The following is a 12,843-nucleotide window of genomic DNA, read 5'->3' on the forward strand; positions in this document are numbered from 1 at the left end:
GCGTCCCCAACTGCCAAACCAATTTTCTTTCTCATTTCAGAAGAATGTATCGAAGTTATTTTCAAAGTCAGTATAATAGTGTCTGATTCTCCTGGAGTGCCCCTTTAAGTCTAAACAATTTCGCGTAGATTGTAGACTGTAATCAATTGTCACGTTTGTTGATACAACGTGCAGACGTGGCTGGGATATGCTTATTTTATTTCGTTCGTTTGTTTCGTTCGTTCAATGTCATTCGAAATAGCTAGGAAAATGCCAAGTTTTTTTTAAGAGTGCGCGAGTCGACGTTGAGGGTGATATTCAAAAAGGAAAATAAAATGCGGGGGCGGGGATAAAATGAACAAGCAAAAATGTATTTTAGTATGTCTATCGGTGCCACGCGTTGCGCCTCGGGAGTACCTTGACTGTACAGGCCCCTTTATTGCAAGAGACAGCGAAGTAAGTGCACCTGACCCTGCTCACCCAATGTGACCCCTAAGGCAAAGAAAGGCTATGTGTCAACAGTCAATTTAAAATGAAATTGAACACGAAAAAATTAAGAGACTTGTTGAATAACCGCGCCGGATACATATAGAGCATATGTTGGAATATAAACATTTAGGATTGGAACTAAGAGCCGAATCTCAAGGACGGGAGAACGGCACACCACACAGGTCCACACAGGAGTTGTGTGGTGTGCCGCTCTCCTGTCCTTGTGTTTTGGTTCCTAGTTCCAAACCAAAACCACGTACCAACTGGCCCAATCCGGCGTTTTAAGGAATATAAACATGTAGGTTATGTATACGTAAGAATATAGCTTTTGTAGCGCTCGCTGTGTTTTATGTCCTCCCTGTGCCGGCCTTACGTGTGCAGCTTCGGGACTATTCAGATATATTCGGTCTGGAAGGAAAATGAATTCGATTCGGAATTCGAACATTAAATTCCATTTTTGATTCGGATATGAACTAGAATCTAGGAATACTCGCTTCGGTGTTCCAAACATTCCAATATTCACGCTGTCCTAGTGAAAAGTAAGGAGAACGTCAGAAGTCAACCAGACAACGCTTACAGCTTGGGACAAAATTTTACGGAACAAGGCACTGGTGTATTTCTTCATCGCAGCGGCGCCCTGCTAGTTGTCAGGGAGACATCGAATAAGAAACGGGTGACAGGCTATTCTGTCAATGTCTGTGTGTTCTCGAGTTTTCTGCGATGGTGTTGCTCAAATAGAGAAATGCGACACTCCGGTGCCCCGTGAACTTTTCTTCACAACTGTACCAAAAGTGGATGTTCCTTAGGGGACATTTTTTTCCGCGAACATTTTTTTCTGGACCCTGCTTGACCTTTTGCTCCTATATAGAATTTATCACATATGAAATGGGAGGTAAAAAAATTGAATCCTTTTAGAGGCTTATGTGTATGGCAATCAATTTTATGCGATCCAATAGCACGAAATATAACAGTCACGCACGCATACGTCCACAAGGAGAAAGCGATCATTCACCAGAACGCTGCTGTCGTCGCAATTATCCAGCTAACTTGCATGCTGCTGCAATGTTATGGTGTGTTCTCTATGTTGACGGCAGCGCGGTTAGTGCCGTGGCCATTCCATTCCAACATATATTGGTCATCGTATATACATGACCTCTCATGACCGGTTCACTGGCTGAGATGCGTGCACCAAAGTCGCAGGCCTATGAGCGTCGGCATTCTTCGATACTTGTTTTTTTTTTTTTTTGCAACGCACCCACCACCACCTTCGCTGTCTATTTATCCGCGTAATTTGGTGCGGTGTGTCACAATTATCGATAGGTTTTGCAAAACTATCGATAGTTGACTACGATAGTACTATAGCTAGTCAACAACCGACAGCACTATCTGTATAGATAGCTATACAGATAGTACTGTTCTTTGTTGTTGTTCTTTACTATCGATAGCCAGGTTTGGCTCTCACTATGGATGCATTCGTTTCCGTCTTCGTTATATTCCTGGCACAGTGACAACGAAAACAGAACCACGTGCGACACAAGTTATTCCCGTTTAGCTGTAATTCAACAATGATGCACGGCAAGCAGCGAAAGGCGATGACCATGAAATCGTACGCGCTGATGAGACTCCCATGCCAATCAATCCAGTACAGAGAGTCGCAGGTGACCTTGCGGTTGGCTTGGGCGGCATGAAAAATCAACGTCAGCGTCGGAGGGAAAGTTCCTCAGAATTCTATTGTAAAAGTTGTAGGAGTGTGTGTGAGTGGGTGGGGGTATTGCTCACCACAGAACCACTGATCGGCGAGGCCGGATAATTTTTATGTGATGTGATTTTGTTTCGCATTGATGGCTCCCTTATACTTGACTTTCTTATGTTTGCTGAACTTTTTTTTTTTAGCTTTCTAAAGTTGCTTCAAATAGGACTATGTAATCCACGAGCGAAGAGTCTGATGCTTGAGGTCGCCAGCTTGCAGGTACGCCTGAAGCGTCTTTGTCAGGACTGCCTGCGTTACCAGGATCTTCCAAGACACATGGAAGCAGTGGGGAGATCCATTCCAAGCAGCACCCTGATGTTGGGCCGACTCCGGCCCGCTGTGCTCCTGCCGACCCCCAGCCGTTGGCCAGATGTCATTTCGACGTGCTACCGATTTGTGACCGATGTTGCGCCAACATAATTTTGTATTTTTAATCCTGTGTTGGCAATTGTAACTACAAAAGCCATTCCCATCTCACCATTCACATTCTTTATCGCAGGGACAATGGGAAACGATGTGCCCCCCCCCCCCTCCTCCGTGGCCTCAGTTTTTCGTTTTTCGTTCTCATGACCAGAATTCAGGGACACCTCCTGATGCAGGTTCTGCCTGATAGCAGAAGAACGTGTAAGAAAGCCAACTTGAAAGAAAAGTATGCGGCGAGGAGGAAGGAAAATGGAATGAGATGGTAGGCAGACGAGAAAGGGAATTTGTTCATCAGATATCGCGCGCGGAGCCCGGCCATGAGCAGCAATTACCCAGCGCAGAATCAAAATGTGATGAATCAGCTTTGATAAGCTATGCCAAACTTTTCTTCGCTGTGCTGCTGCTCAGAGTTCTGGGGTGCTGCTCGTAGCGTGTGGAACGGGGTGATTGCCACTTGTAAGGCTAGCCCTGGTCCATTTTTTGTTCTCTGTGTGAGGAATGGGGATGCCGTCGAGGATGACCAATGTGTCTCCTGGGGCGACTTCTGAGGGAAATGTGCCGACATATGTGTGACAGCGTCTGAGGAAAAGCCCATAAATTATCCTACATTATGCTGAAAAGAAATTATGCTCTATAAGCTAAGAAAGCGAATTCAGTAACCGCACTTCACTTTGTTACTTGTACCTTGTTACTCAGTGCTCACTGTATCGTACGCTTCAGTTTGTTCTTGGCCTTATCATGAGGACACTTCAATGCTTAATTCCAAATTTTGCGTCTTAGTCTCTTCCCATGGGCTGGCTGTTCCATGATTTCAGGAACAACCTGTTGTCAGTTGAGAAGTGGTGACACCGAGTCAGGGAGAGGAGAAATTGCCGCAAAACCCGAACAGTGTTCAATTATTTTGTACGTTCGCACATTTTTTTACTAAAGCGCAAAAAGGTTCTGTGATTTCTGTTCTTGCGGCGTAGGCCCCTCAGGGTTATCCTCTACATCTTTCCAATTACGTAGTCAACGTATTTTCACTAATTATGATGATTTATCGCGGATGTTAGTTAACGGCTGCGCTATTTGTTTATACGCCACCACCTTTGAATTGCTCGCGTACAGAATAGATATATTCAACGACATTTGCGAGAAAGTCATTTTGAAAGTCATTCGCGGATTTCATCAAATTCATTCAGTCTTACTTCACCTACCCTGTATGAGGGTATCCCAGCTAAATGTGACCATATTAAAAAAATATATATCTATCGCTTCTTCCGAGATGAAATCAATTTGAGATATAGCGTATGCTAAAGGGCATTCCCTAGGAGGGCATTAGCAGACTCCTAAGGCAATGTCTTAATTCTTTCAATAATTAACTTTTTAATTAGAAAAGCTACGGAGTTGTTCCAATGAGAAAATCTTATCTCTTCGGTCACCAGATACCAAAGCCGTCTTCAGAACAAAAGTCTGTTCGATATAACGCATGAAAAAAATTCGTGAAGAAACACTTTTTTCTTTATTTTGCTCATTGTGCATCTTCGAAAAAGTGTCTTTCGTTGATCCCCGATGCGAGGGAGTGGAAGAGCACAGTGCCGACTCATGCATGGAAGATTGGTTAACTTGCGGAAAGCAAACAAAGAAACAAAAATGTATCGGGGTGACTCTATCGGAGCGGCGCTTATCTTGAGCTGCATTTTCCGTCTTTCTTTTAAATCTTTTTCACGAACGCAAGAGGCGACAGTGTGCTCTTTCGATCTCTCGTGTTGGGGGCGAAGGAAAGACTCCACTCTAGAGATGCGTAATAAGTAAAATAAAGAAAGAAATGGTGTTCCTTCACGATTTTTTTCTTCTGCGAACGATCTATCGAACGGATTTTTGTTCTGAAAGGGAAGCCTATCAAAAGGCCGAAAATCATAACGCCGAACTACCATAAGGCCGAAAGTCAAAAGGCCGAAAAATTAGAACGCCGAACTATCATAAGGCCGAAAGCCAAAAGGCCGAAAAATCATAACGCCGAAGTGTCAGAAGGCCGAAAGCCAAAAGGCCGAAAAATAATAAGGCCAAGCAATGAGAAAGCCGAAAGTCAAAAGGCCGAAAATCAGAACACCGAACCGAACACCGAAATAAAACGGCCATTGAAACAGAAGACCTAGTGTAAGCATCCCTGTGAATGACCACTGAAAGGGAATTGCTCTTTTCATTTAAAAAAAAGCAATGAACTATAACCTCGTATTGCCAACCTAATCTAGCAATAATCTATAACATGTTTACTGCAAAGAGGAAGTGTGTGGTAGGTGAATGCCAGTGAATGACTTGTATCACGCACTGAATGAATTGTAGAGGAGATGGTGTTTCTCTATATTTTTTAACCCGAACCTGATTGCCACCGTGTACAATAAACACACAATAACACAGTGGTTCATATCTCTACTTTTCCTTTTTGTTTTCCCCTAAGTTATCGAAAGTGCTTTATTAATGCGATGTTCGACGAAACGATTTATTTGCTGTATTAATTCCCAACAAGTTTATTCTATTTAATCTGTACAGCTTTTTTTGTTTTTGTTTTTTTTCGTCGCAGTTGGAATACCAGTTCTCGTATCCTGGGTTCCTCATTTGTCGGCGTTTCGATAATTCGGGTTTGTGACTTTTCGGCCTTGTGATTTTTCGATATTTTGAATTTTCGGCCTTATGACTGTTCGATGTTTTGATTTTTCAGCCTTTTGAGTTTTGATCTTTTGATAATTCGGCATTGTGAGTTTCGGCCTTATGATTGCCACCCTTCTGAAAGCGGCTTTGGTAGTTGGTGACCGAAGAGGTCAGATGTTCTCATTGGAACAACTTCGCAGCATTCATAATTAAAAAGTTAATTATTGAAAGTTAGTTAGGACATTGCCTTAGAAGTCTCCTAATGCCTTCCTAGACGGCCCTTCAGCGTATGATATATTGCAATTGATTTCATCTCGGAAAAAGTTATAGATTACTTTTAAAAAATATGGTAACATTTAGCTGGGACACCATGTATATGACAATAAACACGCATGGTATTTTTAACATATTCATTATTTTGCTATAAGAACGAGTTAACCCGTAAGGAGGTTACGGCCTTGCACAATGCTGCATGAGAACGAAAAAATTGGCGAGGTAGAGAATAAAGGAAGTTTAAGCCACATGTCCGGAACTTATGTTAAATCATTGAAATACATCTACACTGCTAAAAGTATACGTAGGAATTTCTTTACTTTAATTCCAATTACCATTAGAGCGAGTCAAAGCTGACCCGCATAATTGGTTCCGTCGTCATATTGACCTCGAATGAAAATTTGGTGAGTTGTGTCTTTAGAGGGAACAACGGACGTTTAAGCCACAACTTCGATCTACATTACATAAAAAAAATCTACATTACAAAAAAAACATGCTTGCAACTTTGTGCATCCTGTTTAGTTTCACCTTTATAGAGCAAGTCCAAGTTGGCTTTCACCAGGACTCCGTCGTCATATCGATCTCGATGAATGAAAATTTGATGAGTTCCGCCTTGACAGGGAACAATGGGCGTTTAAGCCACATGTTTCAAATTGATGGTAAATGATGGACAAGCATCTACACTACAACAAACACGCGTGGCACTTTGTGAATTTCAATTAGTTTCCACATTATAGCGCGTTAAAGTGTACCCGCGTGCCGATTCCGTGTCATGTCGACCTCTATCAATGGAAACTTGATGTGTTCCACCTTGACAGGGACAAGGACGTTTAAGCTACAGCTCTTTTCCCTGAGATGTTTGCATTCGTTACAGGTCCGAAATTTATGGTAAATGTATCATGCATCAACGCTACAACAAACACGCGTGGTAATTCGTTCATCTTAAATACCGTTACCATTAGAGCGCGTCAAAGTTGACCCACATAATTGATTCCGTTGTCACATCGACCTGGAGTTCACAGTCAAGAAAGGGCGTTTATGCCACAGGTACTAAATTTATTTTAAATGATTGACAATAATCTACATTACAACAAACGCGGGTGGTATTGTGCAAAACGGGGATTCCTGTAGCGGTGAAGTAAGTGGGAGTGCAAGGAGAAGTCATCAGCTATTCACGTATTAACTGCACAGGCTGTAGCACAGCATTAGGGCAACTAAATCAAACTGAACGCCATGCAGTGTGATATAGATCCAGTACAGCATTATTAAGTCAAAACTCTGATGCTCTCGCCCTGCCGTTACTCTCATACCTACCTCTGTTAAACTACCTCAACAAAAAGAAAGAAAGAAAAGGAAAAAAAGGAAAAAAACGGGAAAAAGAAAAGAAGCCGAGCAGACCGCGGATCGAACAACGGACCCCGAAAGCAGTGACCAGAATCTTTACCACTGAGCAAACCATGCCATACATGCTTCATCCAGGAATGAAGATACAGACGCTTCGCAAGCCACATCGAGCTTGTCAATACTTCTTTTGTCGTGGAAACAAAATAGGAGCGTCCCACAACAGCGCACAAAGTTGCAAAGCATACAAGACAAATTCAACTTTCATGTCCTGCATGCGCATTTTCCGGAGAACCCATTGTTTTAGCAAAGTACAACAAAAATAGCACACCAGTGCATTCTGCCATGAAGCCAACACGGCGAAAATAAGTCCTCCAGGAACAAAACTGTGACGCTCTTGCGCTTCCATTCCATTAGTACACCATCGATGGGCCTCTCACAGCAACACCCATGTGTGGGCTTTTCTTTCTAAAGCTCAGCGTCAACAGATATTCTAACAAAACCAGGTGGAATGCATTGCTTCAATGGAGGGCAGCGAGTACGCCGGTCAAGCCAACTTTAAGAAACCGTGTCACGGATTTCTGGGAATGAAACTCGCAGGTCCCCGTGATTGCTGCCAAATTACATACAGAGTTAACTCGAGGGCACAAGTAAATCCGGAATTCTACCTCGTTGAATGGTGTTTTTGTTTCTTTCGTACCGCAGTGTTGTAGATTCTGTCGTGATCTACGATCGTTGAGCAGAGACGGCTGCAGCAACCCGGCATCACACGCTTTATTGCGTGACAAAAGCAAACACCCAGTTGGAACAACTGCACGGGTCATGTGCGCACCGACCGGCTAAAATCTATCAACTTTCGTCGTTCTCGCCATACAACATTTCCTCCTCATCTTAGAAAGAAAAAGAAACACATCCCAACCAAAACTATGCTACGCAACAAACATAGCATGTACACACTACAAACAGTTCATGTACAAGCATGGCAAGCCAAACAATCAGACTTCTCGCGAACCCTTGTTGATTGGCGAAGTGTCACCTCACTAGAGTCCACCCTTTCAGCCGTTGTTTCTTCATCACAATAAGGCAATTCATATCTTGCACAAGGTAGCGACTCCTTAAGTGCAGACCGTCTTATATGATCAGTATGCAAAAACCGTGGTTTGTAGTCAGTCATGATGGTAAACAACCTGCCCAACAAGTATTTCTGAAACTTGTTTATGCCAAATATAATGGCTAATGCTTTTTTTTCAATATGAGTATAATTACGCTCACTTGTGGACAACGTACGAGAAGCATATTCTATCGGTTTCAATGTGTTGTTAACATGTGATATCACAACTCCCAAAACATACGACGAAGCACCGCAAGACAGTACAATGTCCTCGTCTCGGTTAAACAATTCCAGAAGTTGATTACTGCACAGTTGTTGTTTAGCCTTCTCAAAAGCTTCTTGACACTTCTGGTCCCACACCCAAGGGGTTTGTTTCTTTAGTTCTCCAGTTGCCCATCGAGTGGGGTCCTCTGGTAATGGCAGAGGGTAATGCATAATCTGTGTCACAGGATTAACTGTTACTCGATAATCCCCACATAACCTGACAGTGTCGGTTTCCTGCTTCGGAACTATGACTACAGGAGTAGCCCATTTGCTATGCTTCACCTTGTAGATAATTCCGTTGCTTTCCAAACTCCGCATTTCTTTTTCTACTGCTTCCCTGATGGAGTAACGCGCTGGATTAGCTTTGCAAAACAACGGTTGTGCGTTTTCTTTGAGCACTACAGACCCTTGAAATCCCTTTATGGTACCCAAGTTGCCATTGAAAACTTCTTTGTACCTGTCCAAAAGCTTTTCAGATACTCCGACATTCAGGTGGAAGACTCCACGCTTTTCAGCCAGTCACGGCCTGTCAGAGCTGGCATTCGAGCCCCATTCTCGTTGCATACGAGAAGTAGCGGTAATCTATGGCTAACTGCCTGGTACTCGACATTGACATGAACAACTCCCCGTACGGGTACGGAACCCCCATTGTATATAGTCAATGTTAGGTCTATGGCAGCTCAATCGCTAGCACTTCAACGACGAGCTCGCGTTCCAAATAAACGTGCGGCCAGAGCGGTCATTATTTCGCGAGCTCTGGCAGCACACGGTACTGACATCTGCCTGTCTCTTTGCCTCCTGCGCAACACTGGTGACTGGAACGTTCCTTTTTGGAACAACTCTGACAGCTCTGGACGGTGTCCCACGGAGACAACACGCACAACCGTCCACGCATGTAACCGCCGTCTCCGTCAAGCTTCCACCATTCTGGGACCGCAGAGACCCAGTTTCACTTGGCTGGCGTGACCTCTGAGCTTACGCGCTTCTATCATGTGATCTCGTCGTTATCACCAGCCGCAGCGAACGAGGTCCACGACCTTACGTCTTTCCCCCGCCGCCGGACTCCCCCTATGACAAACTTAAGGGCGCCTTGCTCAGCCGCACGTCTTCGTCTGACCGTGAGCACCTCCAGCAGCTACGTTCCGCAGAGGAGCTGGGCGACCGTCGCCCAACCCAACTCCTCCGCCGGATGAAGGAGCTCATGGGCAACGATGCCACGGCGCTCGGCGATAAGTTCCTTCGGCAACTATACCTTCAACGCTTACCGAAGAACGTTCAGATGTTCCTGGCCACGACATCCAACCTTTCCCTGGACGAAGTGGGCACACTCGCCGACGCCGTCATTGAAGTCGCTGCACCCGCGCCACCCCAAATTGGCACCGTGGTGCGCGCGCCGACGATCTATCGCCAAGTGCCTGCCGAAGATTTTCCGGAAGACCACTTCCTCTCCCAAACCCAGACACACAAGCTTGTGGCTACCCTCGTCACCCGGTCACGTCCGCCAAGCCAAGCCGCCCCCGTCGTCGGCAACGTTCCCGTTCCCCCCTTAACAGGCGCGACAGCTATAACGGTGTGTGCTGGTACAGGTTGGGAGAAAAGTTTACGGAACACGCGAGCGGCGTACTTTTTCTTAGGTGCGACACCCTAGCGGCTGCAGGAAGCGGGTGAGTTCACTGTTTCGGAGGGGTGGAAGGGTACGCTGTTAGCGACACACAGCGGTAGCTTCCACTTCCTAAACACAACCAGGCGATACCGGAACTACCGCTGTGTCTCTGGCATCGCACGCTTGCACCCCTCCGAAGCAGTGAACGCACCCGCTTCCGCCAGCCGCTAGGGTGTCGTACCGACGAAAAAATCCGCCGCTCGCGTGTTCCGTATACTTTTGTCCCAACCTGTACCACCGTCGCTATGGCGCTGAGGCCTTCCACTGCTTGCGACCATGTACGTGGTCGGAAAACACCGGGGCCAGCCACTAATGGCTGTGGGTGGACGTGGCCCCAACAGCAGATACCTCTTCTACGTCGTCGACCGCGTGCCCGGAACACGATTCCTAGTTAACACCGGAGCAGAGGTCAGCGTAATTTCCGCAGGCAAGCTGTATCGCCGATCTCGGGGCGCGTGCTTCACTGTCAAGACTGCTAATAGTTCATCAATCCCCTTTTATGGCCAAGAGTCCCTGGCCCTCAACATCGGACTTCGTCGGGATTTTCGCTGGCTGTTCCTCGTTGCCGACGTCACTCAGGTCATCCTTGGTGCAGACTTTTTGCGGACGCCTCATCAACAGCACGACGTCGCTTTCTGTGCGTGCCCTCCACCTCCACGGCTCTCCACCTCGCGTGTTGTCCTCCGCTACGCCAGAGTCCTCGTTCGCGTCCATCTTGAGGGATTTTCCAAGGCTCACCAACCGCCGGACGGGACCAAGCCAGTGCACCACGATGTGGTGCACAATGTTGTCACCCATGACCCTCCAGCGCGCTACCGCCCGCAGCGGCTGGGCCCTGGAGAATTCAACGTCGCAAAAGCCCCATTTGTGCATATGCTTCAGCTGGGAATCATCAGACCGTCTTCCAGCACATGGGCGTGTCCCCTGCGTATGGTCCCGAAAAGAACTGGTGCCTGGCCGCATGCGGGGATTATCGCGCCCTAAACCGCGTAACGGCCCCAGACCGTTACCCCATTCCTCACATCCTGGACTTTGCTGCGAACATGGGGTGAACCACAATATACTCCAAACTCAACCTGGTTCGGGCCTACCATCAAGTTCCCATAGCTCCTGAAGACGTCCCTAAAACTGCCATAACGATGTCGTTCGGCTTGTACGAATTACTGCGCATGCCTTTTGGGTTGCGCAACGCAGAACAAACCTTTCTGCGCTTCATGGATAACTTTCTTCGCGGCCTGCCCTTCGTTTACGCCTACATTGATGACGTCCTTGTGGCAAGACGCTCCCCCGAAGAACATGAAGAGCATCTGTGCGCCCTTTTGGCTCGCCTTGACTAGAACGACATCATCATCAACGCCTTCAAAAGCGAGTTCGGTGTCGCAGAACTGGAGTTCCTCGGCCATCGCATCAGCTGCAAGGGTATTCGCCCCTTACCTACCAGAGTCACCGCCGTCCGAGACTTCCAACAGCCCGAATCAATTACCAAGCTGCGCCATTTCCTGGGAATGGTTAACTGTTACTGGCGGTTCATTCCATCGTGCGCCGCGTACCTCCAGCCGCTAGGAGCTTTGCTTTCCACCAAGAAGTCCAAAAATTCTATCTCCACCCTTCAATGGACCCCGAGGCCTCCGTCGCTTTCGGACAAATTAAAGAAGAAATCGCTTCTGCTGCTGCCCTCCCCACCCACGCCACGACGCCCCTTCCTCCCTCAGCGTAGACGCCTCCAGCGTCGCCGTTGGCGCAGTACTGCAGCGACACATCCTCCTCCTGGCAGCCCATGACCTTCTTTTCACGCAAGCTCAAGCTGCTAGAGACCCGATACAGTACCTCCTGCCGTGAACTCCTTGCTATTTGCCTCTCCGTGAAACACATTTGACGCTTCTTGGAACGCCGCTCGTTCACATTGTTCACGGACCATAAGCCACTCACATACGCCTTGTCATCATCCGGCTCTGCCTACACGCCCCGCGCAATTCGTCACTTATCGTTCATCTCGGAGTTCACGACCGATATCCAGCACGTCAGCGGCAACTGCAATCCCGTTACTGGCGCCCTTAGTCGTATCAGTCTGCTAGAGAGCGACCGGACACCCCTCGACGCCCCGCTCTCGCTCGACCTGCTTGCTCAAGCTCAGCACACAGACGATGAACTCGCTGCCTGCCTCTACCGTAGGCTGTACACCCCGTCTCATCCCGGCATTCGAGGTCACCTGAGCAGTTAACGCAGTGATCAGGCCCTCTGCACTCTTTGGAGTTGTGGTCCTGTTTGCTGCAGCGAGCACAGCATGCAGAGCCTCTGCACGCATCGGAAGGATGGCCAAAGCGGTTACATTTAAAACATCTAACTGGGTTAGGAATATATGGCCGCACTTCTGCAGTCAGATACCCTACCTTCAGTCTTTCTGGTAGAGTCGGGCAGTCGAATGTAAGAATTGTGTTCAGTGTCGTTATGTACTCATTGTTCTTCCTGATTTTTATTTTCCTTAAATCAATCACCTTTTGGCTTTTTAGGTTTTCAATAATGTTTTCCGAAGGAACATCAATGAATTCAGCTAACGACACGACACCACGGCGGGTATTAAGAGTCCTGTGTAAGCTTGTTGTTATTTTGATTCCGAGCATCTGCTGTGCGTTCAGTATGAGCTCATAATCAGCTTCAGAGGTGCATTTCAGTCACATTCTTTGATGGAGATGCCACCGCCTTCTCAATGAAGAATGGCGACGTTTTCCCGAGTAGAGTGCTTTTTTCAGTCTCTGTGTTCACACTACTAACGACAACGTATTTAGTTTGAAAGGTGTCAAACACCTCTTTGAAGACTTCAGCCCGCGGGCGCTTGCCGCCCGCGGTCGAGGGAGAAGAATGTTTTATCATGCGAGGTTTAAGAAAATGAATGTTCCCATTGGTCACCCACACTTCACA

The 12,843-nt window shown here is 46.8% G+C and overlaps 1 protein-coding gene across 1 annotated transcript; it reads left to right on the top strand.

Moving 5' to 3' along the window:
• The first annotated feature begins 10,200 nt into the window (after positions 1-10,200).
• LOC135384415 (uncharacterized) lies at positions 10,201-10,908 on the top strand. Its single transcript, XM_064613617.1, has one exon. The coding sequence runs from the start codon at positions 10,201-10,203 to the stop codon at positions 10,906-10,908; it is 708 nt and encodes a 235-aa protein (XP_064469687.1).
• The last annotated feature ends 1,935 nt before the right edge of the window (positions 10,909-12,843 follow it).

Source organism: Ornithodoros turicata, chromosome 2 (genome assembly GCF_037126465.1).
Source record: "Ornithodoros turicata isolate Travis chromosome 2, ASM3712646v1, whole genome shotgun sequence".
Classification (NCBI taxonomy): domain Eukaryota; kingdom Metazoa; phylum Arthropoda; class Arachnida; order Ixodida; family Argasidae; genus Ornithodoros; species Ornithodoros turicata.